Consider the following 23959-nt stretch of genomic DNA (forward strand, 5'->3'; position numbering starts at 1 on the left):
CAAATCAAAACCACAATGAGATACCACTCCACACCAGTCAGAATGGCTAAAATTAACAAGTCAGGAAATGACAGATGCTGGCGAGGATGTGGAGAAAGGGGAACCCTCCTACACTGTTGGTGGGAATGCAAGCTGGTGCAACCACTCTGGAAAACAGCATGGACGTTCCTCAAAAAGTTGAAAATAGAGCTACCCTGCAACCCAGCAATTGCACTACTGGGTATTTACCCTAAAGATACAAACGTAGTGATCCAAAGGGGGACGTGCACCTGAATGTTTATAGCAGCAATGTCCACAATAGCCAAACTATGGAAAGAACCTAGATGTCCATCAACAGATGAATGGATAAAGAAGATGTGGTGTATATATATACAATGGAATACTAGGCAGCCATCAAAAGAAATGAAATCTTGCCATTTGCGACAACGTGGATGGAACTAGAGGGTATTATGCTTAGCGAAATAAGTCAATTGGAGAAAGACAACTATCATATGATCTCCCTGATATGAGGAAGTGGAGATGCAATGTGGAGGTTTGGGGGGTAGGAAAAGAATAAATGAAACAAGATGGGATCAGGAGGAAGACAAACCATAAGAGACTCTTAATCTCACAAAACAAACTAAGGGTTGCGGGGCGCGGGGGGGAGGGAGAAGGTGGTGCGGTTATAGACATGGGGGAGGGTATGTGTTATGGTGAGTGCTGTGAAGTCTGTAAACCTGGAGATTCACAGACCTGTACCCCTGGGGCTAATAATACATTATATGTTTATTTAAAAATTTAAAAATTATAAATAAATAAAATTAATAACTCAAGAACAAATATAAGAATATCATTTTTAGTTGTAATAATAACAAAAACTAAAACTAAATAATAACAAAATCTAAAGTTTAGTGACTAAAGAAAGTAGGACCATGTCAAAGGGTAAAGGGATTTGATAGGAAATTTTAAATTTTTTATATTATTTTTTGTTCAAGGATGTTTTCATGTGTAATCAATGTTTTTAAATTAAATTTTTTATTGAGGTTAAAAAAAACTTGCAGTAAGATGAAGTTAAAAACAAACTTAAAGTGCCCAGATCTTAAATGTATGTCTTATTAGATTTATATACATGTAAACATCCACATAACCACTATCCTGATCAAGTCATAAAATATTTCCAATGCCCCAGAAGATTCCCTCATGCCCCTTCCAAGCCAATACTGCCCCCACTATTCTGAGTTCTACCACTATCATTTAGTTTTGCTCGGTTTTCACTTCATTTACATGGAATTATATACTATGTACTTTTTATAAACTTTTTTTAATTGATGTAAATATAGTGAAGTATACGGATCATAAATGTTAGCACAACAAATCTTTATATATTTCCAGCACCCTAGAAGATTCCCTCATGCCTCTTCTCAGTTAAGACTATTCCACTAAGATAACCACTATTTTGAGTTCTACCACCATTGCTTAGTTTTTCCCTGCTCTTGAGCCTTGTATAATGGGATCATACAGTATTTTGGTGGCCAGGGAGGATTTTCTTTAGGGGAACCTGCTGCAGGAAGCATAGCTGACAAAGAAGCTCTGTCTGCTCCCTTGTACATCTCCCTCCTGAGACCAGGCTTCCCTGGGCTGCTTCCAGCCAAAGGCTGAGCTTGGGGTGGACATTAGAGCCTGGCCAGTCCTGCCTGATGGGGACTCAGGGCTGAGCAAAGAGACTCTTGGAACTGCCCTCCTTCTCTCCTTTCTTAGGTTTTAGACCTTCGTTGAAGGCTTGCCATTCCTCCTCCCTCTCCCTTTATTCTTCACAGTCGCTTCCATTACTATGACGTTTGCGCATCCAATTCTATTTTGTCATCTGCTCCTCAGAGAATTCAAATATGTTCTTTTGTGTCTAGAGTGATTTGCTCAGCACTGTGTCTGTGAAAGTCATCTATATTGTTATGTGTAGCAGTGACTTGCTCTCTCTTCTTGCATAAATATGCCACAATATATGTATCCATCCTAAAGTCACCGGACATTTGAGTAGTGTTCAGCTTGGGGCTCTTACGCTCATGTTTTTGTATATGCGTGTCTTTAGGCGGAGACGCACACTGCTTCCTCTTTGGTATGTGCCTAGGAAGTGGAGGGGCCGGCTCGCAGGCACACGTTTAGCTTTAGTAGACACCGTCAAACAGTTCACTAAAGCAGTTCACTCCCAACAGCACTTACGAGAATTCCTGTTGCATATAGTATTTTTACCAATCTAAAAGAAAAAACAACTCAAGTACCAAAGATAGAAATCAAATTTGTTATATCATCCTAGCTTCATGTTTAAATTACCATTGTAGACACTGCTTCACAGGAAGACTGTTAAAGTCGCCCAAAAAATGTCAGCAGTGGTTATATCAGAAGAAAAAGGGGAGATCACCTTTGACCGTGAGCAGTATGTGAAATACTTTACAACAAGCATATATTTCTTTTACTTTTAATTACCTCATCTTAAAAAATATTAAAGATAAAATGTTCATGATGAGGGAACAGCAGTCTCCTCCCATGCTCCTGCTCCTCTCAGGCCCACACCTCCTGGCTTGAATGCCTTTAATTGCCTTCTAGTTTCCAAAGATGTGTCAGAATCTCTTATCTGCTGCCTCATTCTCTTTATCATTGTGGGTTTACATCTTTCCTATTGCTTTACTTTATTTAGTGAGGTTTCAAGAGGGAGAGAAAATTAATATGACCAATCTGCCACTTTTAGTCAGAAGCTCATGCATATAACCCGGGTTGATTTTTGGACATTCTCATGTAGGGAACGTGATATATTGAAGAATAGTCGGCTGTTTGTTATAAAGACAGCATTCCGGTGACTGGGGGTGGGGGACAGGGATGGCCTGGGAGGGGAGCCCCCAGAGGCTTGAGAGGAGAATGGTTTAAGGGCTAACATACAGTTAGGAAGGCACGGAGGTCAGCTTCTCACCCAGCTGCAGCAGGAGGGAGAGAGCAACACAGAGGGCACAGAGAAGTCGTGTGTCACGGTCTCAGCCCACATCACGGGGCTGTTCATTTTAGTTCTGCTCCAGGACAGATTCTACCTGGAAAGAAACACACCAGACTGCAAAGCTAGGAACAAGGAATCATACTAGAAATGGCAAATACTTGGCCACACTTCTTTTTTTTTTTTTTAAAGATTTTATTTATTTATTTGACAGACAGAGATCACAGGTAGGCAGAGGCAGACAGAGAGAGAGAGGGAGAAGCAGGCTCCCTGCTGAGCAGAGAGCCTGATGCAGGGCTCGATCCCAGGACCCTGAGATCATGACCTGAGCCGAAGGCAGAGGCTTAACCCACTGAGCCACCCAGGCGCCCCATTGGCCACACTTCTTAATCCTGGGCCCTGGCAGATGTAGTAATCTATTATGCCACTTTTTCCTGCAGATCCTGGAGAGTCTCATATCCTCTCAACATAGTGACAGGCACTGCTAATCAGTGTTGGCACTGCCATCCTGGGACAACAGTTTTCTGCGCGCCCCCTCGCCCCGTCCCCTGCCCATAGGCTAGCAACAGTCTAAAAAGCCCACCCCAAGTTGTCTTGGAAACCAAGTGTTGCAGGGAATTGCCACAGACCAGCTGAATAGATGCAAATTAACAGAGAACTATGAAATAGGAAAGACTGTCCTTGGGTCTTCTGAGTCCCTTGAGAGCACAGGTATTCACTTCTACTGGCCCTGGCCCTCAGCCCAGGCTGTCTTACCTGGTCCTTCAGCAGGGGCAGGGTCAGCAGGGGCAGGGTCCCCCTCTCTAGGGCCTCAGACACACGGTGCTGCTCCTCAGACAGCTCTGGAGGCAAAAAAAGAAGGTGAAGAGGGTAGCTGGCAGAGAGGACAAGCACACAGTGGGACAGGGCTTCAGTGTCTCATCAGCCCCGGGACAAGCATCAGAAGAGGAGGTTCCAGAGGGCCCCTGGCAGTGACAGATGAGCATTATTCCAAATGGGCTCTTGCTGTGCCCCCTGCTCCCCTCTTAGCCTGCAGGAGGTCAGACTGTGCCAGGAGGTAGAGTAGGTACCCCCTAATCCCTGGCCTGGGGAAAATGGCAAGGTTCTAAAATGTGAGGGTCTATCCTGCACAAAATGTAAAAGGCAATGTATGCCCCCTTCCTCCTAAGATTTGAATCCCCACAGACCCCTCTGCTCGGCAATTCCTCCATCAGCATACAGCCACATCCCTCCTCACTAATCAAAGCATCCAAGATATCCAGAATGGATCCCGTATGTGCCTTTACCAAGAACCCAGCAGCGTTAAAAAAGGTACTCATGAGAAGACCTGCTAGACCCTCCCATCTGTAGGTCACCAGAGATCAGGACCTCCAACGCCTAGGGGCAGGAAATGGGGGAGATGACACCAGTCCCACTCTAGTAGAGGGGCAACTGCCCTCTGAGGCAGCTTAGCACATCTTTTTGTTCCTTCTCAGATCCTAGAGGCCCCTCACCATGTCCTCCTCCTTCACATTTCTGAAATCCTCTAAACTCAAGGACTTCCCTGTAGAGACAGCAATTAAGAGCTCTACTTACCCTTGGGGTGCCTGGGTGGCTCAGGCGGTTAAGCAGCTGCCTTTGGCTCAGGTCATGATCTCCAGCCCTGAATCAGGCTCCCTGCTCAGTATAGAGTCTGCTTCTCCCTCTGCCTCTGCTCCCCCTGTTTGTGTTCTGTCTCTCTCTCTCTCAAATAAATAAAAAAAAATCTTAAAAAAAACAAAAAACAAAAAACAAAAAACTCGACCTACCCAGCCAACAAGTTCCATTATCACCAAGGCCCCATTCTTCATGAGACCACTTTTCTGTCTCTTTCGTTCTTCTAATATTTTCCTGTTAAAATAAAAGCATCCTTCTTTCTAGATACCCACCATCACTGCCTCCTAACCCCACCTCCATCTTCCCAGCTCACCCCCAGTCTAGTACCAACCCCAAATTCTTCTCCATCTCCAGGAAATCAGAACTTATTTAGTCCTTGCCATTCAAAGTGCATGCTGCAGCTTCTGGGAGTTTCTTGAATTTTCTACCATATCTAGACCTCCCTCAACCCCTACTGAGGGCCTCTTAGGCAGTACACCTCTTTTGGGATCCAGGGGAAGACTCTGAAATTCCAGAGGAAGCCACATTCAGAATCACAGGAATCATTGAGTCTAACCCACTTGTGTGAAAGTCAGGATAACCAAGGCTTAGGAGGTTACAGAGTGAGTGGCAGAGCCACAAGACCCTGAATCTGACTCCCAGTTCCAATGGTCTCTTCACAGCCAGTGCTATGTAAGAACTGGACTTTAATTGTGCTTCCCAGGCCTCTCAGCCTTCAGTGAGGGCTGGGACCCCAGGACCCAGCATACTGACCTACACAAAGCAAGTCAAGGTTGTCAGAGCCTGGAAACCGCAGGCCAACATGCAATCCAACCTGCTTCTCCAACACACAGGGGTTTTATCCTGCCCATACTATGGTTCCCACCCCTGGATGCACCCTATTCTATGCTCAACCCTAAGAACCGTATAATTCCGGGCCATTTGTTATCCTCTTTTTAAAAACGGTATCCTTGCCCATTCTGGAATGATGAACAAAAGGCCTTGAAGCCACTCACCTTCTGGAAAGGATTTTGTGTTGCCCAAGATACAAATATCTAAACTAGTGCCAGAGAGAGAGAGAAAACCAGTTCTCAAAAAGACAAGTTCTTTCTCTGTAAGTTCCTCTTTCACGTCTCTCCCCAGTCCTCACACCCTGCCCCTCACCAAAACAAAAAATGAAAACAAACTCAGAAAGAGACAGGTGTTAACACCTCTAGCTAGGAAAGGATTAGGTGGGGCAAATCCTGGGTATCTGAGCAAGAAGCCTCAGTCCTCCTACCCAGCCCTGAACCCTCCCCCTTCCCTGGAACTTCCCCCCACCTTTAAGCTCACCAGGGCCCCTCCAGGCTGAGGCAGAGCCTAGCTGAACCTATCCTCCCTACCCTGCCCCCACCGTGTCTTGCTTACTCATTCTCCCCATGTTGAGGAAGACTGACAGCCCAGGACCTCCTTTAGGGGGTTGGTCACTGACCTTTGGTGTTAGAAAAAAAAAGCTCATACTGATTAATCCTTGGGTGCTTTGCAGGTTATTTGCTAGATCTCCCAAACAATTCCACTTTTACAGATGAGAAAACTGAAAATCAAAACAGATCAGTGGGGGCGCCTGGGTGGCTCAGGGGGATGAGATCTGACTTTGGCTTAGGTCATGAACCCAGGGTCTTGGGATCACCCACAGTTGGGACCCCTGCTCAGCTGGGAGTCTGCTCCTCCCTTTCCCTCTGTCCCTTCCCCCATTCAAGTGCACAGGGCGGGCACTCGCACTCTCTGTCAAATAAGTAAAATCTTTAAAAAAAAAGGCAGGGGTGGGTGGCGCCTGGGTGGCTCAGTGGGTTAAGACTCTGCCTTCAGCTCAGGTCATGATCTCAGGGTCCTGGGATCGAGCCCCACATCGGGCTCTCTGCTCAGCCAGGCAGCCTGCTTCCTCCTCTCTCTCTCTCTCTCTACCTGCCTCTCTGCCTACTTGTGATCTCTATCTGTTAAATAAATAAATAAAATCTTAAAAAAAAAAAAAAAAAAGGACCAGTAGTTAAGCCAGTTTCACAGCTAAACAGGAGCAGAGCTGAAATATGAACCCGCACCTGACCCCAAAACTCATGTTGTTTCCACTGTTGATTCAGTAAATGGTTATTAAGGACCTTTTTATTCCAGGCGCTGTAGCTCCTGCCTTCCTGTCTCTCAGAAAGGGAGGCAGACAATAGCAAAAATCCCCATGTAATTATGAACCGTGAGAAACTCTGAGAAGCAAATGAAAATAGGGCATCACAGGAGAATAACAGTGGAGGGACTTAGCAATGCCACACACGCTCTCTTGGGGCGAGAAGAGAAGGCCTAAGGCAGCCAAGGGGGCAGTTGAGATTGCTCAGGGAAGTCTGGAAGAAGACCTGAAGAGCCAGGGGTCTGGGCTGGCACCCCTGGCCTACCGCGGGTGGGCCAAGGCTTGGTTCTCTCATAGGCCCTGCCTCCCAGGATCCTAACCTTGTGTTCCTCCGGCTCTGCTGTGTACACTGCCTTCCCTTTTCAGGGTTTCCTTCCTTGCCATCTCCAGAGTCTCCTGTCACCAGATACAGGTCTGCTCTCCTTTTCCGGACTGATTGCAACAAAGTAGGTAGTAGTCTTCTCTGCTTCCTGGAGGGAGTGGAGGCGGGGATCAGAGCTCAGGATCCCAGGAGCCCCACCTACCAGTGCCATTGCTCTTTCTCCATCCGCTAGTTTCTATTTGAGACTGAGGGTCTCTGAAGCTGGAAAACCAAGCCACATGGCACCCCATCATAGTTCACTGTCCCCACGGTTGGGGCAAGGAGGTGGGAAGTGGGAAGGGAACTCACGAGCATCTCTGGAAGATTACGGTGTGCCAGCACCAGGAGAGACTTCCCACGTCATTTCATTGCCCCCTCACCACAGTCCTATGATGCTGGCAGAACTGCACCCATTTCTCATAAGGAAATTGAGACAGGTCTAGAGACAGGTTGTGAATGGCCCAGGGCCACACAGCTAATAAGTGCGAAGTTGGAATTCAAACCGTAGTCTGTATAAGTCCAAAGCATGGCCCTTCCCATGGCACTGAGACAGGCATTTTCCCAGGCCATTAACACCCACCTCTCTGAGATGGGGCTCCAATTCCTCACACTGGTCCCTGGGACCTGGCCACATTGTCCACAGCCTTGGGCTCCAGAAAACATCCTTGATCCCCTAAGCCTATAAAAATAGCTTGATGGAACTTCATCCAAATTTGCAACCAAAAGACCCTCCAGGAAGACCTTCATCCTTGCCTCTGCTAAACACCCTCTACCTAAGAGCCTCCCCCCAATTCTGTATACACACCCCACAGAGCCTCATTCTAGAAACAACAAGCACTCTAGAAAGAAACTGAGCCCCCTTAGAAAAATTCCAAAAGCCCCTCCCCAGCAACACTTTGATAGCGGGGGTAGTTCAAAGGACCAGTGAAATTTCAGTGTAAGCCTTTCACTTTTGAACTAAAAAGGGAAAACCAAAGACCTCACCACACTGGGGAGGGCTAGCCCTGGAGCAAGGTTGAGTCTCCTCCACTGAGCTGCTCCACACTTTCCGACATCTTCAGCTAGGAAAGAAAACACCCACACCAACAAAATCGCAGCTGCAGGGGAAGGCCGGCCATGTCCCTGTAAGTCCCTCGGAAGCACTGTGGCCTCAGCCATCAGAACCTCTGTGGCACTTGGTCAGCGCCTGGGGTGGGGTGCTGGCACTTTCTGTGCAGGAAACATTCTGTGCAGGGGGGCTTTGATCTCACTGCACTTCGCTTCTGCTGTCTTACTGAGCACCTACTGTGCGCTGGGGATAAACACAGAGAGGTTGATAAAGCCAGTCCCGCCCGGTCAAGGTCACGAGCTGTTCCTATGCCCCTGAGGGAGGGGGCTGGGCTGGCCACAAGGCAGAGTGAAGCTGTAAAAAACAAGGATCTGGGCAACTCGGTAGGAGAACAAAGGAGAGTGGCCTCATGAAACCAGCAGGTTTTGGTCCAAGTCAGAGGCATCAGTCACCCTGGAGGGTAGCAGGATGCGAGTGAGTTAGGGGTGTCAGAAATTTTCCTGGAGGCTGATCCAGATAGAATGAGAAGGTTTTCTGAAGGGGGAAGAAGAGGGCAGGCTTGAGTGAGGAGCGGGCTCTGGGAGGTGTTGGGGGTACGGCGTGAGGGGCTGCACCAGCCAGGACACCTCCACCTCAAACGCCCTTGGTGCCCCAAAACGGGTATTCCCCCTCTCCCTCCCCATGCTGCCCAACTCCAGCCTCCCTATGCTCAAGGGAATCCAGATATTGTTGGGGTATCCGGGTCTCCAGTATCTTGACTCAGGAAGGCCCCTACAATTGTTATTTCTTTGGGTAATTTCACTGTCAACATTCCCTTTGAGTCTACCATGTCCAGAACTTGGAACTCAGCCTTTGGAGTTCTCTGGAAAGAGAAGGGTAAAGGTCATGCTGAGGCTGACACAAAAGATCGCTCCAGAAAAGCCTCCCTAGAGCAGCCCCACCCTGGGCTCCCCTCCACAATCCCCTTCCCTTCTGAGGAGGCCCTCCAGTTGAGGCTCCCAGGAAACACTGAGGTCACCAGGAGTCATCAAGGGGTTACACAATCCCGGGTTTGAACCCATTCTGCTACCTTCTTACCAAATGACCTCAGATAAGTCACTCTCACTCTTTGAATCTGTTTCTTCATCCATAGAAGGAGAATGCTAATAGTACCTACTTCCTGAACTTGAGAAAACAATTTTTTTAAAGATTTTATTTATTTATGTGACAGACAGAGATCACACGTAGGCAGAGAGGTAGGCAGAGAGAGAAAGGGAAGCAGGCTCCCTGCTGAGCAGAGAGCCTGATGCTGGGTTCCATCCCATGACCCTGAGATCACAACCTGAGTCAAAGGCAGAGGCTTAACCCATTGAGCCACCCAGCGGGCTCAGTTTCCCCATGAACTTGAGGAAATTAAATAAAACAACAAGGGAAATTAAATAAAACACAAAACACAAGTTCATTCCCCATGAACTTGAGTAAATTAAAACAAAGCAATCAAGTGCTTATTAGCGAAATGCCTTGCACACATACTAAAAGCTCAGTAAGTGTGAGCTAGTCCTATTTAACTATTTATGAGGCTGAGATGAGACAAGGAAAACTAAAGCTAAAGAATTAGGAGTTGGGAAATAAGAACTTAGCAGAGTCTAGTCTCTGGCATTTGTACGAACCCGTGTAGGTATAAAGTCAAGCAATTCTGGAAAGTCGCCCATCTGTGTGGACTCTGCCCAGACTGACGAGGCGCCTCCATAAGGGCCTGGCTTCCAGGTCGGCTGCTGCCCTGGGGTTAGGGGAGCCTGTGTGGAGGTCCTGCCAGGCCAAGTGCCTTTTTCTCAGACCTTCCAAATGTGAAATACAGAGGAGAAAGACCTTCCACTGCTAGGCTGGGGGGATAGGGGTGGGCAGGGCTGGATCTCCAAAGAAAAATGCATTTTGGAACTAGTGGAAACGTGACAGAACTGGAAATAGTGCCTCAAATCCGTCCTTTATGTGTGACATTAACATCTGGGGCCCATTTGTTTCTTAAGCAATGTACAAGACTGCACGTACTTTGTCCAAGAGGAAAGAAAAATGAAACCTTATGCACAAAAACAGTATAGTATGGGGAAGGGGGAAAAAGGCTAACTTTACAGAAGAGAAACTTGATAAACACCCCATCAGCCAGGTGACCAAGGTCAACACCAACAGCAATAAGTCATGTTGATGGCACATCCCCTTGCTATGATGCAGTGAGAATGGCACTTTACCTCTACGGTCTCCCTCTCCAAAGCCCATTGCCTCAGTCTGGCCGTGAGAAAGAAACATCGAGCAAATTCAGGTAGACAGGCATCCTACAATATGTGTGACCAGTACTCCTCAAAACTGTCAACGTCATCAAAAAGAAGGAAAGCCTGAGAAGTTGTCAGAGCCAAGAGAAGCCTCAGGAGATAAGATAACTAAAGGTAATGTGGATGAGATCTTGAAACAGAAAAAGGATCTTAGGTAAGCACAAAGATAATCAGAGTGAAGTATGTGGACTTTAGTTAACAGGAAAACAAAACAAACCAAAAACCTATGCACACTTTAACCATACATCAGCACCGTATAGTTAAAAAATAATCTTTCATTTGTAAGGACTTCTTTTTAAAGTTTGGTTTCACCTCTGCCTCTGAATTTTTTTTTTTTTTTAAGAAATCTTTATTTCATGGTTTTGTAGGGTTTTTTTGAAAAAAAAAAGAAAAAAAGAAAGAAAGAAAGAAACCAACCTTGCCTCTGAATTTTTTATGCAAACAGACAGACTTTCCCTTATAGGAAGTTAACTGACTTAGTTGATTTTTTTCTGTACTTAACACTTTCCCCTGTCCCTGGAGAATAACACGATCATGGCAAAACATATGAACCTAGTTTAAAGGTTTTTTTGTTTGTTTTCTGTTTTCCTTGAACTGGTCATTTAGCAAACTGTTTTGGGTTTTTTTGTTTTGTTTTGTTGAGAACCAGCTTTTAGAAAATTGCCTCTTGGCAATTTGCTTCTCAGAGAATTAACTCAGAGTCTTTGAACAAGGATACCCGATAACCATAACCGTGAAATTTGCCTGAAGCCCCTCACTTGCTTAACAAAACTCCACTTGTGGAAAGGTCCACCGCCTCCCAAGTAATCTGGGCCCTGCTCTTGGTCGCATAGCGGCAGTTATGGCACAGGGCACAGGCTCTCAGAGGTACAGTGGAATCCTTAGGTTCTTTTCCATCTCTTGGTGAGATCCAGAAAGGCTGCCACAGAGATGTCTGAGCAGGGAAAGTCCTCACCCTCGGGTGTGAGACACTGAAATAAGTCTCCCAGTGAGGGTTCAATAGCACTTACCCTGGGGCTTCCGAAATCCAAAAAAACTGAGTTTGGAGGCAAGGGAATGGACCAGACTCCTCTATAAATCCTGCAAGCCCTTAGGGAGTTCTGGTCACCCACTCAGTCATGATCTTCAGGGAACAGGAAGGCTAACAGCCCACAGCAGAAGGATGGGGCTGAACTTTGACTGAAGGCTCCTCCTGCATGGCCACTGTGACAAATGATTCACCTAATTTACCTCGTTGGATTTTTGCAACAGTCTTCTCAAGTTGACACAGGAGGAAACAGACCTGGAGGCAGAAAGCAACTTGTCCAGGAGTCACCCAGCTGGCAGGAGGCAGAGCCAGGCTTAGAAACCAGGTGCCCTCGGCTCTAAGGCCTATGTCCTTCCTTAACCACTAAGCAAACTGCCTCCGTTTATTTATCCATCGAAATGATAAACATATAAACACACCAGAAGACCTCAGCTAATTTAAGAGTGAATTATTTACAAAGCAGAAACGTGGGAAAGGAAGACAAGTTAGGAATAATTTCTAATAAAAATAAATTTCCACTCCCCCCCCAACCATTCCTTTCTCCCCATGCATTTCTTTTTTGCATTTTTTCCAGTTAATTTAAATTCCAGATAGTTAACATCTTTTGTGCATTTCTTAAACTGAGGGGTATGGACACGTGCATACAGGTTCCAGTACATGCAAGTTCTCTGTTGAATGGCTGCCATGCTTGCTGGCAATGGAGTGGTGACAGCGTGGCAGAGCAGGAGTGGGCAAAGTCTCCTGGCTGGCCATTTCTTACCCCCTCATGCTAACCTTGGGGCCCAGAACCCAGTTTATCAAACAGCCCTTCACCCTCCCCTCTCTCCAGTATGTCCTCTTGGGTGAGGTCTATCCTGTGGTACTGGCGTCCCTAGAAATTTCTCCTCCCCCTCACCAGAGAATAGCAGTGAAACCTGTCAGCGTCAAGGATGCTTCGGACAGCAATCACATTCCCTCCAGGATCTACCTCTTGGACCACAACTCTTGAGACTTCCTCAAATCCGCTGGACATTGTGCCTGGACCAACTGGAGAAAAAGAAGTTAATATCAGTTTGGGAGAGGGGTATATTGGTTCAGATTTTTTTTTTTAATTTTATTTATTTATTTGACAGAGAGAGAGAGAGAGATCACAAGTAGGCAGAGAGAGAGGGGAAGCAGGCTCCCTGCCGAGCAAAGAGCCTGATGCGGGGCTCAATCCCAGGACCCTGAGCCGAAGGCGGAGGCTTAACTCGCTGAGCCACCCAGGCGCCCCTGGTTCAGATTTTTAAATCTACCTTTGGCATCCTGGGATCCGAAAGTTCTAGAATGATCAGGACTTGAATTATTTAACTTCCCTGTTTCTAGAAGGCGAGATGGTCACTACACACTAAGGAGGGTGACCATCACAAATACTAGATTCTCCTCTGTCCTTTATAGAATGCTTCTGGAGGAAAGATGGAGCACTGATTAACCCTAATGGAAAGGAGAGCGAGACCTATTTTCTGCATCTCCCAGAGCCAGTTGCCCCTTTGCTCAGAGGGGCCTGAGGGGTAGGAAGGCAGGCCCACCATCTTCCAGCCAGAGCCCCACCAGTGTTGATGAACAGAGGACCCAGGAAGGGATGAGGGGCATGGCTGCCAGACCTCACACTGCCAACCCCAATGATTACTTCTTCCCTTGGCTCTGCCTTGGGGCCTCCATATTCTGGAAGGCAGTGGGATGGGTGCTCCTACCAACCATTTCCCAATGAGACAGTGGTAAGTCGACCTCAGAAAGAAATAAGAGAGAAAGGATGGAGTGTAAGAGTGGAGTGGGGGTGGGTGCCCTGGATAGCCCCCCATCCTTAGGCCCGATCTCCTCAGTTAATGGTCAGCCTGTGAAGGGTCCCCCTTACTCTGGGTAAAATAAAATGAATCCCAAAACCGCATCTGGGGTATCTCCCCCACCCACTCTCCCCTTCACCCACTCCTGGTCTACAATTGGCCCCTGTTCCTCTCTAGCTCCCCTGCGGGACCCTCCATAGGCCCATTACCAGTGCAACCTGATGCATATGGCTGGTCCTTCCCTGTTTCTATCAGCAGCGGCTCTTTGTCCCCAGCACACTGGACCCTTCAGGTGCTTAAGAGGATTAAGAGGATTCACCTCCAAATCCTCTTTTTTTTTTTTTCATGTACAAACAGGTTTTATTCCCATCACTATGTGCACCCCTCAGAAAGATCGCTAGAGACATTCACACTGTAAGAAAGGATTCTGTCAGATTACCACTGCTTGTCCTCACTCATCTGAAGATGTTTTCACCATGATGTCTAGAAATCCTTTTTTTTTTTTAATTTATTTATTTATTTATTTTTTTAAAGATTTTATTTATTTATTTGACAGAGAGAGATCACAAGCAGGCAGAGAGGCAGGCAGAGAGAGAGGAGAAGGCAGGCTCCCTGCTGAGCAGAGAGCCCGATGCGGGGCTCGATCCCAGGACCCTGAGATCATGACCCGAGCCGAAGGCAGCGGCTTAACCCACTGAGCCACCCAGGCGCCCTAGAAATCCTTTTTTTTAAGATGTATTTATTTATTGGAGAGACAGAGGGAGAGGGAGAGCGGGAGAGAGAATCTCAAGCAGACTCCCTGCTGAGTGCAGAGCCCGACGCAAGGAACAATCTCCCAACCCTGAGATCATGACCTGAGCCAAAATCAAGAGTCAGATGCTTAATCAACTGAGCCACCCAGGCACCCCTGCCAAATCCTTCTCTTTCTCTCCCCTTCTGCCCCTCTGTGACCTCTTCCTCTTGAGATCTGTTTCCCTTTCTTCAGGCTCCTCTGCCTTCCTCCTGGGGCCAGGACTCACCTTCCAAGCTTTCTGGGCTTCACCTCCCCATCCTACCTCTAAGTCCCTTTCCTCTGGCCACTTTCCTCTAAGTCCCTTCTGGCTGGCCCAGGCACCTACTCACCCATCATCGTGGCCAGCTCTCAGCTCACTCCCAGCCTGGGAGTTCTTCTGGGTGCCCAGAAGGGCAGTACCCGGGACCCACAGGCCCATCCCAGGGTTCCACTCACCTCAGCTGCTCACCAGGAATGACGGCTGTAGAAATCCCCTGTAAGATCTCTGCACAGGTGCCGGCCCGGTGTGTCTCAGGAACCACTAGGAAGGGAACGGAAAGAACTGGAAAGCTGGGGTAGGGCTAGGTGCCCCACCTCTCAGGCCTTCAGATAAGCCATGATCTGGCCAGAGGCAGGTCAAGCCAGAGGGAAGAAAGTCTTTCCCCCTCTTGGACTCAGGGAGCCGGAGGGAGAGATATCGATATATTCACCTGGTATGTACTCAAGGTGCGTTTGGGCCAGAGGATGGTGCACCGGAGATGCCGCCGCCTGTCCTCTGGCCTACCTTCTTCTCCAAGAAGCAGCCTTGGGCCCCCACCCCTCAGTCCTCAGAGATAACCACCTGAGTGAGGCTGCCTGTCTTCTGGGCCCCCTCAAAGCAACACCTTAGGAGAGGATCGTGGCAGTGACAACAGGAATAGTGCTAATGTGACTGCCCTGTACTAAGTACTTACCCAGTGCCAGGTGTTGTGCTAATCCTCACAACAGCCCTGACCCGGATTATCCTCCCACCACAGAGGAAGAAACTGAAGCTCAGAGAAGCAGGGCCTCGAGGGGCAGAGCAGGATTTGAGCGCCAGCCCCTCACCCTGACTACGCTCCAGCGAGTGCACAGAAGCTCTCAGGGCTCCCCCACCCTCACGAATGGGCCCAGGTGGCCAACTGGCTACCCCCAGCACTGTGTAGGCCTCACTCGGTGGACTTGGGCAAAGACACTGCACTCTTGCCAACACCCACTCCAAGCACACTGCCACTGGCAGTGCCAGGCAGGGCCCCACCGCCCGGGGCGGCTCCTCCCTTCTACCTGGGGCTTCACACCTGTCTCAGGACCAGCACAGGTCACTGCAGAGCGCACAATGAAAGGTCCAGAACCTCAAAGACCAGAGCTCCTTCACTAAAGGACTCCCTCCTTTCCTGGACCCGTGAGCCTAAACAAGACCTGGAAGCTTACTTCTCTTCCCTACCCCACGGATGCTTCCAGAAGAGGAGAGGAAGCACCGATCCCCTGGAGATGGAAAGGCCAGGAGGAAATGCAGACCTCACAGGGAAGAGAAGTGAGAACATGGGAGGGCATCCTGAGGAAAGGACTGGGCACCCCTTGGGACTCCATCTTCATTCACGAATCACTGACCCCCTTCCTGGCCAAGCACGAGCCATCCCTCTGCCAGCACAGCCCATCTCAGCCAGCCCCAGGAGACTAGAGGTGTAAGTTCAGACAGAAGAACGGCCATGCCAGGTCACAGAGAACTCTGCCCTCTGGCCTGCTGTTGCCTCTGCCAGTTCCCTCCCAGCCCCTCAGGCTGGTGCTGTCAGGGGAGGGCACCAGGAAGAGGGGCAGTCCCAGAGCCTAGGCAGAGGGTCCCCTTCACTCCCACACTGCCCTCAGTGGGCGCCTCGGCCCAAATCCCTGCCCCTTCCCCCGGGGCCCTCCAGGAAGCAGAGGCCAGACTCAGGGGAAACAGGAACACATTGTCCTTTATTTGCATTTCTCAGAATACTGTACAAAGGGAGTAAAAATCCTATTCACACATTGCTTAGAAAGATTTGAGGTGAAAGTTCCCTATGATACATGGGGTGGGGAGCAGGGAAACCAGGAGGCAGGAAACGGGACCAATGAGCTTCCCTCCTCCCTCAGGGGCCTGGGCGGGGGCGTGGGCACCCATTCTTTTTCAAAAAGGAGTTTTTTGGCCAGATTGGAAAGGGTGAAAGGCAGCTCCTCTCCAGTCCACACTCAGGCTCCTGCCCCGCATCTCCCACCCCCAGGCTGAGGAGACAGCACCCGTGGGTCACTCCGGACTCCTTCTGCTATTCTGCTTGGGCAGGGACCACTCTGTGGCCCGCCCACCCCATTCAGGGGTGGCCCCAGAGCCCCACAGGTACTGCATGAGGAGGTTACGAGGTGGAGGCTGCAAAAGGGCCCGACCACTCACATGTCCCAGTTCCCCCACGCCCCTCACACCACTGCACAAGGCAGTGTCAAACTGGACCCGTGCTGACCATGACTCACAGGCCTCTTCCACCCCTCCCCACCCCTCATGCTAACTCAGGAGCTCTAGACCCCCCACAGCCTCCCAGCCTATTATCACCACCAGGCCATGGGGAAATTAACTCTCTGAGCCTGCCCCCAACCTGACCACTTCCCAAAGACCAAGGTTAGGTCCGGCTTCTATCCCCATCCTCCTCCCTGACACCAGTCTCTGCTGCTATGTGGCCCCTTCTTCCAAGTCTCAATTCACCATCCCCACCCTGCCCCAACCACCCTCCCCACCTCCACCAGGGCTAAGATGAGAGCGGCCACGGGCCCCTCACCTCTGGGACCAGGCCAGCCACACCCAGCCCCACCCGCCTTCTCCTGACCCTCCCCACTCCAATCCAGTACCCAGGGTGGGTTGTAGGGAAGCTGTCAAAAGCACAAGACTCAATAGACAGTTCTCCACCCGGAGGGATGGGGCACCATCACGCGCTTGCTTTTACATGTACAAGCACGCACTGAGTGTCATCCTAAAGACTTAAGAATTAAAGTAAAACCATCTAGAAGCTGTACCGTCCCCCCTGCTCCCCTTGCAGGGGTTAAAGTGCTTTAGCAGTCTGAGGATGAGCAAGTGAGCAGGGGTTTCTCTTGTCCCAACCTCACAGATCTGCATTCAGCTGGAAGCCCAGCCCATTCCATGACTGCCCCCACGAAGTCTCTATCCAAAAGGCAAAAAGAAAAGATCAAAAATATCAGAAAGGGTCAGAGACCTGGGGGGGGGGGGCCCACCTGAACCCCACTACAAGCTACTTCAAGTCGGCTACCAGGGGAAGTGAGGAGGCAAACTAGGGCCCAGAGGCTCGACCCCCATCTCTAGCAGGATCCAGAGGCTCCGTCTGTCTTCAGCATCACAGCACAGGCTTCTACCCTCCCCCGCCAGCCAGGCAGGGGATGGGGCTGTGCCCTCAGTACTTATTGATTCCAAAAATCCGGACGCCATGGAGCTGGGGCAGCTTGGGGATGAGCACACTCATCAGGGACACGGTGTTGAGGATGAAATGGATCTGGTCATACTTGGTATAGAAGCTGGTGAGGAAGTACCTGGGTGGGAAGGTTGGGAAGAGGCATAAGACTCTGTTTGGAGGAGCCCTTCTTCCCTCACTCCTGGGTGAGGAGTGGCAGATCCCTGATAGCTAAGGAGTTATGGGAAAGACCCCCAGAACAGAAGCAGGATGGCAAGATCGCCTCAGTTAAAGAGGTCCCTCCCAACCCAATCCCCTTGCATGACCCCAGCTCTGTGGGCTGACATCACTGCAGGCAGGAAGGCCCATTTTGGTGAAAGACAGGGCCAGGGAGATGCAAGACCCGAGCCCAGTAGAGGACCCAGGGATACTCCAACTTCCCCTCCTCTGCTCACTCCCATGCCAAAAGCCAGATCTGGGGGCACGCTGAAGCCTGGCAGGGCCCAGGGTTCCCCAGGCCTTGGCCTGGCTGCTGGCGTCCTTCTCTACTCAGGGCACTCACAGCACGATGGGGGTGATGGTTAAGAACTTCCGAGACGCTGTGAACTGGACCCCATAATCCATCTGCTCCCAGTGGGTTAGCAACCTCGCCTTGCCCTGGTCCGGAGTCTCGAAGGGTGTCCCCTTCACCGTGTGCAAGAAGATGTACATGCCCTGCGGGGAGGGGCCTTCGTTAGAGGACACAAAAAGCAAAAGGCCCTCCAGCTCAGTTCCTCTACCCCAGTCAAAGAAGTGAGCTCTGGATTACATGGAGCTGCCCTCTGCAGGGCAGAGGGCTGTGGGCTGGAGGTCAGGATGGAGCAGCTGGGAGCCTGGCAGGAGACAAAGGGGACCCACTGGGTGAGAGATCAGGCCTGGCATGAGGATAAGGCATGGGGAGAACTTAGCTGCAGAAATGCCCCTCTGGCCTAGTGCGAGCTTCCCTGCGCCGGAGGGGCGGGGACGAGCTGATGGCCCCTGCTTGGTTGCCAGAGTACAAGCTAGCAAGCAGCGGCTGCGGGAGCGGAGGGGCTGGAGTGGAAGATGGCTGGAGATCTGGGCTTGGGAGGGGGCATTTCTGTGCCAGGCTGGGCATCTGGGTCCTGGGGACTCTCTGGAGCCCTTAGTTCAGTTCCCAGTGGCCCTCCCTCCAGGTCCACAAGCCACCCTGTCCTGGGGATGTGCACAGATCCGCAGATTTTCGTCCTCAGAGTGCACACGGCTGGAACCCAGAAGTTGGGGGGAGACTGAGAGGAGAGATGGGTCTGGGGTCCAGGGACAGATGTTGTCAGCACGTCACCCTGACATCTGGCCCACGGCTGAAGGGGCTCCTCCCCCTCCTCAGCCCCCAGAGCCTGCGCAGGCAGCAGGCAGGCCCTCACCATGTTGTGGATGAGGTTGGTGAGGGTCCAGACCACAGGGACGCTGACGAAGGGGATGCTGAGCAGCACGACATGCAGAAGCCCGATGGCCAGCACGTAGGATAGCCAGATGCCGCGGCTGTTCATCACCCGCGTGTTGGGGTTCACCTCACTGTGCGCCGTGCCCACGTTCATCCTGCCGCCCCTCTCCTGCCGCTGCTCTGCGAACAAGCAGCACAGGTGAGACAGGTCACACCACTTTCCCTGCCCCCTCACACCGTCCACATCCTGCAGGGAGGGAGGCTCTGCTCTCCCCAAGAACTCCAGGCGTTCTGCTGCTTTGACTCTCCAGCGAAGAGGCCCAACAAGGGCCATGTGGACTTAACTCCATTCATTTCCCGCTGCTCGGCTGGGATAAGCACCAGGCCGCCCCACACGTCGGCAGATCTGGACGGTGCCCCTCCGGGCACTGGGACTGCCTGGGTGGACAGGTCATCAAGAGGCATCCAGCCCAGGGCAAAGAAACCACTGCCTATTCCCCAATCTCATCTTCCAGAGCATTCCCATGAGGGCCCTCTTCCCACAAGGTCCCGGGGAGAGGAGAAGAGGCCTGGCCCCTCAGAATCACGCAACATAAGCGCTCTGGACAGTCTTGCTGAGGGCCTGATATGGGGCATCTCCTACCTCTGAGCTCCCACACCATGAGAATGAACAAAAGGGGGCGGAGCCCGTGAGAACAGGCAGCAGCAGGTGCAGTTTCTGGGGGTCATTGCTTCTATCCTCTCCCCTCATTCTCCCATCCTGGGGTTCTCCCAGCCCTGACCCAGGAGAACTGACAGAGTGGAAAGAGGGAGAGAAGGAAGAAAAGTGAAGACAACAGACTAGGGACAACCTCTGCCCAGACTTGGAGGCCTCTTTCTTGGTGACACAAAAACAACCCATGCAAGATGTTTTATCCATTTGGCAGCCACTCAGCCTAACCCTTGTGATGCCACCCACTCTGCTGCCAAACCACCAGGGCCCTTTTCCCACCATAGCAGGGGCGAGGATGGAGAATGTGGCCAACATCTACGGCTCTCAAGTCCCCGAAACCTGTATCAACACGCCCCTCCCTAGGACACAAACACCACACCTGCAGCCTGCCTCCTGCCCCCTTTCCTCCCTGCCCAGCCCAGCCTCACCTCGGCCTCTTTTCCTAGCATCTGCCTTCCCTTACCCAGCTCCAGTGGCAGAAGCCCTGCAGCACAAGGAACCAGGAGGGCTGCTCGTGATGCTCCAGAAACAATACAACCCAGCTGCATTCCTGGATGCACATAAGGAGGGGAACGAGCAGCCCCTTGTCTAGAGCTCAGCTGTCCCCAGATCCCCAAGGGCCCAGGAACCAGCAGGAGGTGGGGAAAAGACTCACCTCCCTAGGTGAGGGAGGGTCCTGCCTGATAAAGACCTGAGGTCATCACCATGGTAACAACCCCACCTTTCCTGGGGGTGCAGAAAGGGGTCCTGGAAGGGGGTATCCAGAAAGTACCCAGAAGGCCATATCCCTCACCCTGCTTCAACAACCCCCCTCAGATTCAGCTGCTATCTATCTCTGGCTAGGATCACAGCCAAGCCTGTGTGGGAGCCAGGATTCTCAAGGATCAGTTCCTTACTTCCAGAATAATGAGAACAAGTTTCCTCTTCTCAGAGAGCTCCAAGCTAAGAGACCTCAGGGGAAACGGGACCCACAACACACCTTCCCAACATGCAAACATGCGTGAGATGGCGCAGGGTGCATCCTAGAAGTAATGCTCCCAGGGTCCATCAGCTCAGCCCATTAGGCTGGATAACTGGGCCTAAGAGAAACCCAAGGAACTAGAAAACCGGGACTAGCTTGGTTGTTTACCTTCGCAGGGCCTTGGAGCTTTAGTTGCCCTGACACGGCTCCTGGGACGCTTACTATGCAAAAGCCTGGGGCAGTGGGGAGCTGGCTAATAAATAAGGCCTCTGAAGCACTTTGACTATGGAGAGACATAGAGCTCCCCAAGTCTGATCAGAAACTGCTGTCCCTCTCCACTTCTCCCTAACCTAGATAGACAAAGGTGTAGGAGTGCAGAGACCTGTAGCTGTCCCTCATATTTTGTGCAGCAGTACCAATGGCTTTGTTGAATCCCAGATCACCCCACACTTCTTTCTTGCTGAGCATGCAGTGAAGATCAAAGAGTCTAGGAGTGGCCTAGACTTAGGACCTAACTGGTACCCTCAGAAGTGTATTCCTGAAGACCGAACACCAGCTGCTCCGGCAGCAGAAATCCCAGAAGACCCCCCCAAAAGACAGAAGAAACCAAGAAACTAAGGAAACGACTGGTAGCCAGAAAGCACTCCTAAGATGTTTGAGTGACTAAGGGTAAATACCACCTTCCATTCATAAAAAACAAACAAACAAAAAATTGCCCCTCACCCAGAGGGAAGAAATAGGGAGAAGAACCTGGCAGAGGCAGAGTAAGTCTACAGCAGCTGAGGCCGAAAAGTTCTGTTGCCCTAGCTGGCAGGTGGCTGCCGTGGCAGGGCCTGATGTGGTTTCATAACCTGTCTCGAACCAAAGCCTGCAGCAACTCTGTTCTGTTAACTACTTTCTTGCTGGTAGCTCTTTTCTACTCCTTCCCCCCACCCCGCCCCCGCCAGGCTCCGCACACAAATATCCCGGCCCAGCCTGTCAGTCTGGCACCTAAGCCCGGCCACAGTGCTCCCCAGGACAGCTGCCAGGTGAGCGCTTCCCATTCTTTCCCCCAAGTAAAGGCAGCCCTTTAAGCAGCAAGCCTTTCGCCTTCTAGATGAGGAGCACAAAACATCCAAATCCAACGCGGAGACCCTGGCAGCACTCCACAATGCCATTCTCAGTCTGCCCACCGCCCAACCCGCAGGGCCACAGTCGCACACCTCTCAGCTCTGGCCCAGCCTCCCAGAATGGCGAGGGCCCTGGGAATGGAAAGACGGCGAGTACCGGGGCGAACCCCCACTAGCTAGGAAGGGGGTGAAACGAGGAGGTGGAGTCTATGCTATTGTTGGGATTTCGGAGCGGTACCTCAAGCCAAAGAGGGGCCTCCCGCTCCGCTCCCCTGCCTGGGACCTCGCACTCGGAGCCCGGCCCGGCCCGGCCCCTAGCCCCACCCCCACCTCCACGCGTTCACCCAGCCCCGGAGGCAGCCAAACCTTTATTCCCGAAGCCCAGCCTCTCCCCGCCCCCTCCCCCAGCCGAAGCAGTCCTCCCGAAACCCCAGACTCGGTCTTCCGCACCGACTCTCCCTTGTGGGCATCCCTTCGGCTGATGCAGCCCCTCGGCTGATGCACCCCCTCCCACCTCCGCTCACCATGCCCGGGTCCCCTCTAGCCCCGGCGCTTCCCCAGCAGCCCCCGCCTTCTTTACCGCCCCGCCTCTAGCCCCAAGAGGAGGTTCCCGGTTCGGCCACCCCGAAGCCGCTCGCCCGGACTCACCGTACAGGGCCGGCCGTCTAGGGCCCAGGAGGGGTGCCCGGGGCCGGGGCCGGTGCTGCTCCAGCAGCTGTAACAACCCGCGGCAGCAGACACCCCGCTGGCAGCTCCGGCCGAATCAGCGCCCCGCGCCGGCCCCCGCAACGTCACCGCCCAGAGCCGGCCCGCCGGGTGCCTCCTGGGAGTTGTAGTTTCTCCCTTTGCCCGCATACCGGTCCGCCCGGTGTCTCCTGGGAGTTGTAGTCTCCCCCTACCTCGCTGCAGTCTTGGCCTTACTGGGGCGACGGGCCAGACGTTTCAGTAGCACGCGAAGCTAGTATTAGATAGTATTCCTTTGGCGGGTAACAATTCCTGCTTTTGCATCCGCGGTTTACTCTTGCCTGGTTTTGAGATCAGGAAATTCAGAGTTTTAAGTGACTTGGTATAGGTTCTTGCTGGGTCCCAGAGATTCTGACCCCATGTCAGAGTTTTTTCACTACGCCTCGCTGGCTCTGCCCTGGCCATGTATTGGCTTCACGAGAAACAGACTAGCCGGGTCCATTGCCTTTCCAGGCCCTCGTAGAAGCTGGCTTCTCATGACATTGGTTAGGAGCAGAGCTTGGAGGGCCGAGAATGCAGCCTATGGACAGCATTTGTCCCAAGCCTGGCCGCCTTTCAGTTAACTTGAGCCAGCCCGCCAGCCCACATCCTCGGCCTCCCCACATTAGGCATCAGAAGAGGCCACATGTCTTGCGAAGACTCCATGATAAATAGTTAGGAGCCCGAGTTCTAGTCTCTGGTCAGCTTGTGTGGCTTTGGGTGGAAGGCTCCACCTCTCTGGGCCACAATTTTCTCAGCCACACGCCCCAAAGGCAAGGGCACAGATTTTATTGCCAGGCTAGCCTAACATAGGCTCTCTTTCACCAGCAGCATGACCCCTGCAAATAACTTATCTTGACCTCCAATGTTACCCCTGTGAAACCCCACCTCCAAGGTTGCTCAAATTCAAAAGAATGTAGGTAAAGCACCTGTTGCATTGTAGGAAACTATACTGTAGGAGGTGGAACTAAACGGCCTTGAGGTCTCCTGGGTCAGTCCCACTCTCCATGTCACCAAAAAGGCCTTGTTTGAGTCATTTACACTGCCCCCACCTGCTTCTAAGTCCACTCTGAATGGCAGGACTCGAAGGGAAGGGTCAGATGACGTCATGACATGCCAACTGACAGGCCGTAAACACACCCTGAATGAATGAGAGGGGCCAGAAGGGAGAATGCTGGCCCAGGAAAACTGGGGAGCACTTCCCTGAGACCTTACCTGCCCTTCTCCAGGCGACAGCCAGGAAACAGTCATCACAAACCTGGAGTGGGCTCCCAGAGGCACCTAGTAGGAAGCAAGTGGAAACCTGAACCACTCAGAGCAGGAGAACAGGAAGCTTCTCAAATATTTCCAGGGCCAGTGGCTGAAGAGCGCTCATCCCAAGACTTAAATAACCACCCCAGAGTCTGAAAAACTTCTACCTTATATGAAGGTTTCTCCTGCTTCATGGGAGCCCCTTTTTGTAGTCAGCCTTCTAAAGCCATAAGCAAACAACTGAGTATTGGTCTTTCTACAGAAACCTCCCAGCATTGAGGCAAAAA

The 23959-nt window shown here is 51.3% G+C and overlaps 2 protein-coding genes across 5 annotated transcripts; both read right to left on the reverse strand.

Moving 5' to 3' along the window:
* Positions 1–4064: 4064 nt before the first annotated feature.
* LOC111151480 (gasdermin B) lies at positions 4065–14741 on the reverse strand. The gene is given in 7 exon segments (XM_022509495.1): positions 4065–4426; positions 4429–4526; positions 8796–8897; positions 8899–8999; positions 11202–11263; positions 12245–12496; positions 14501–14741. Coding segments are annotated over 6 exon segments (717 nt in total). The 5' UTR covers positions 12483–12496; positions 14501–14741; the 3' UTR covers positions 4065–4310.
* Positions 14742–15999: 1258 nt separating this feature from the next.
* Positions 16000–22449, reverse strand: LOC111151800 (ORMDL sphingolipid biosynthesis regulator 3). Of its 4 annotated transcripts, none has more exons than XM_022510011.1 (4): positions 22347–22449; positions 18897–19096; positions 18038–18189; positions 16000–17614 (listed from the first exon to the last, which is right to left on the reverse strand). In XM_022510011.1, exons 2-4 carry the CDS (start codon positions 19068–19070, stop codon positions 17479–17481), a joined length of 462 nt encoding a protein of 153 aa, XP_022365719.1. In that variant the 5' UTR covers positions 19071–19096; positions 22347–22449; the 3' UTR covers positions 16000–17478. The 4 variants fall into 4 exon arrangements, with proteins under 4 accessions (XP_022365719.1, XP_022365718.1, XP_022365717.1 ...); XM_022510010.1 differs by having other exon boundaries at positions 18897–19091; positions 22347–22440; XM_022510009.1 differs by lacking the exon at positions 22347–22449 and having other exon boundaries at positions 16000–17231; positions 17477–17614; positions 18897–19348.
* Positions 22450–23959: the final 1510 nt, after the last annotated feature.

The sequence above is a fragment of the Enhydra lutris genome, unplaced genomic scaffold, assembly GCF_002288905.1.
Source record: "Enhydra lutris kenyoni isolate GAN:26980312 unplaced genomic scaffold, ASM228890v2 scaffoldscaffold26, whole genome shotgun sequence".
NCBI lineage: Eukaryota > Metazoa > Chordata > Mammalia > Carnivora > Mustelidae > Enhydra > Enhydra lutris.

Excerpts from the sequence above, each read along its gene's own strand:
- LOC111151800 (XM_022510009.1), bottom strand. The coding sequence starts at position 19,250 with ATGGCCCTTGTTGGGCCTCTTCGCTGGAGAGTCAAAGCAGCAGAACGC. Across the intron at positions 18,190-18,896 it reads CCAACCTCATCCACAACATG|GGCATGTACATCTTCTTGCA; the intron begins GTGAGGGCCTGC and ends CCCTCCCCGCAG. Across the intron at positions 17,615-18,037 it reads ACCATCACCCCCATCGTGCT|GTACTTCCTCACCAGCTTCT; the intron begins GTGAGTGCCCTG and ends CTTCCCACCCAG.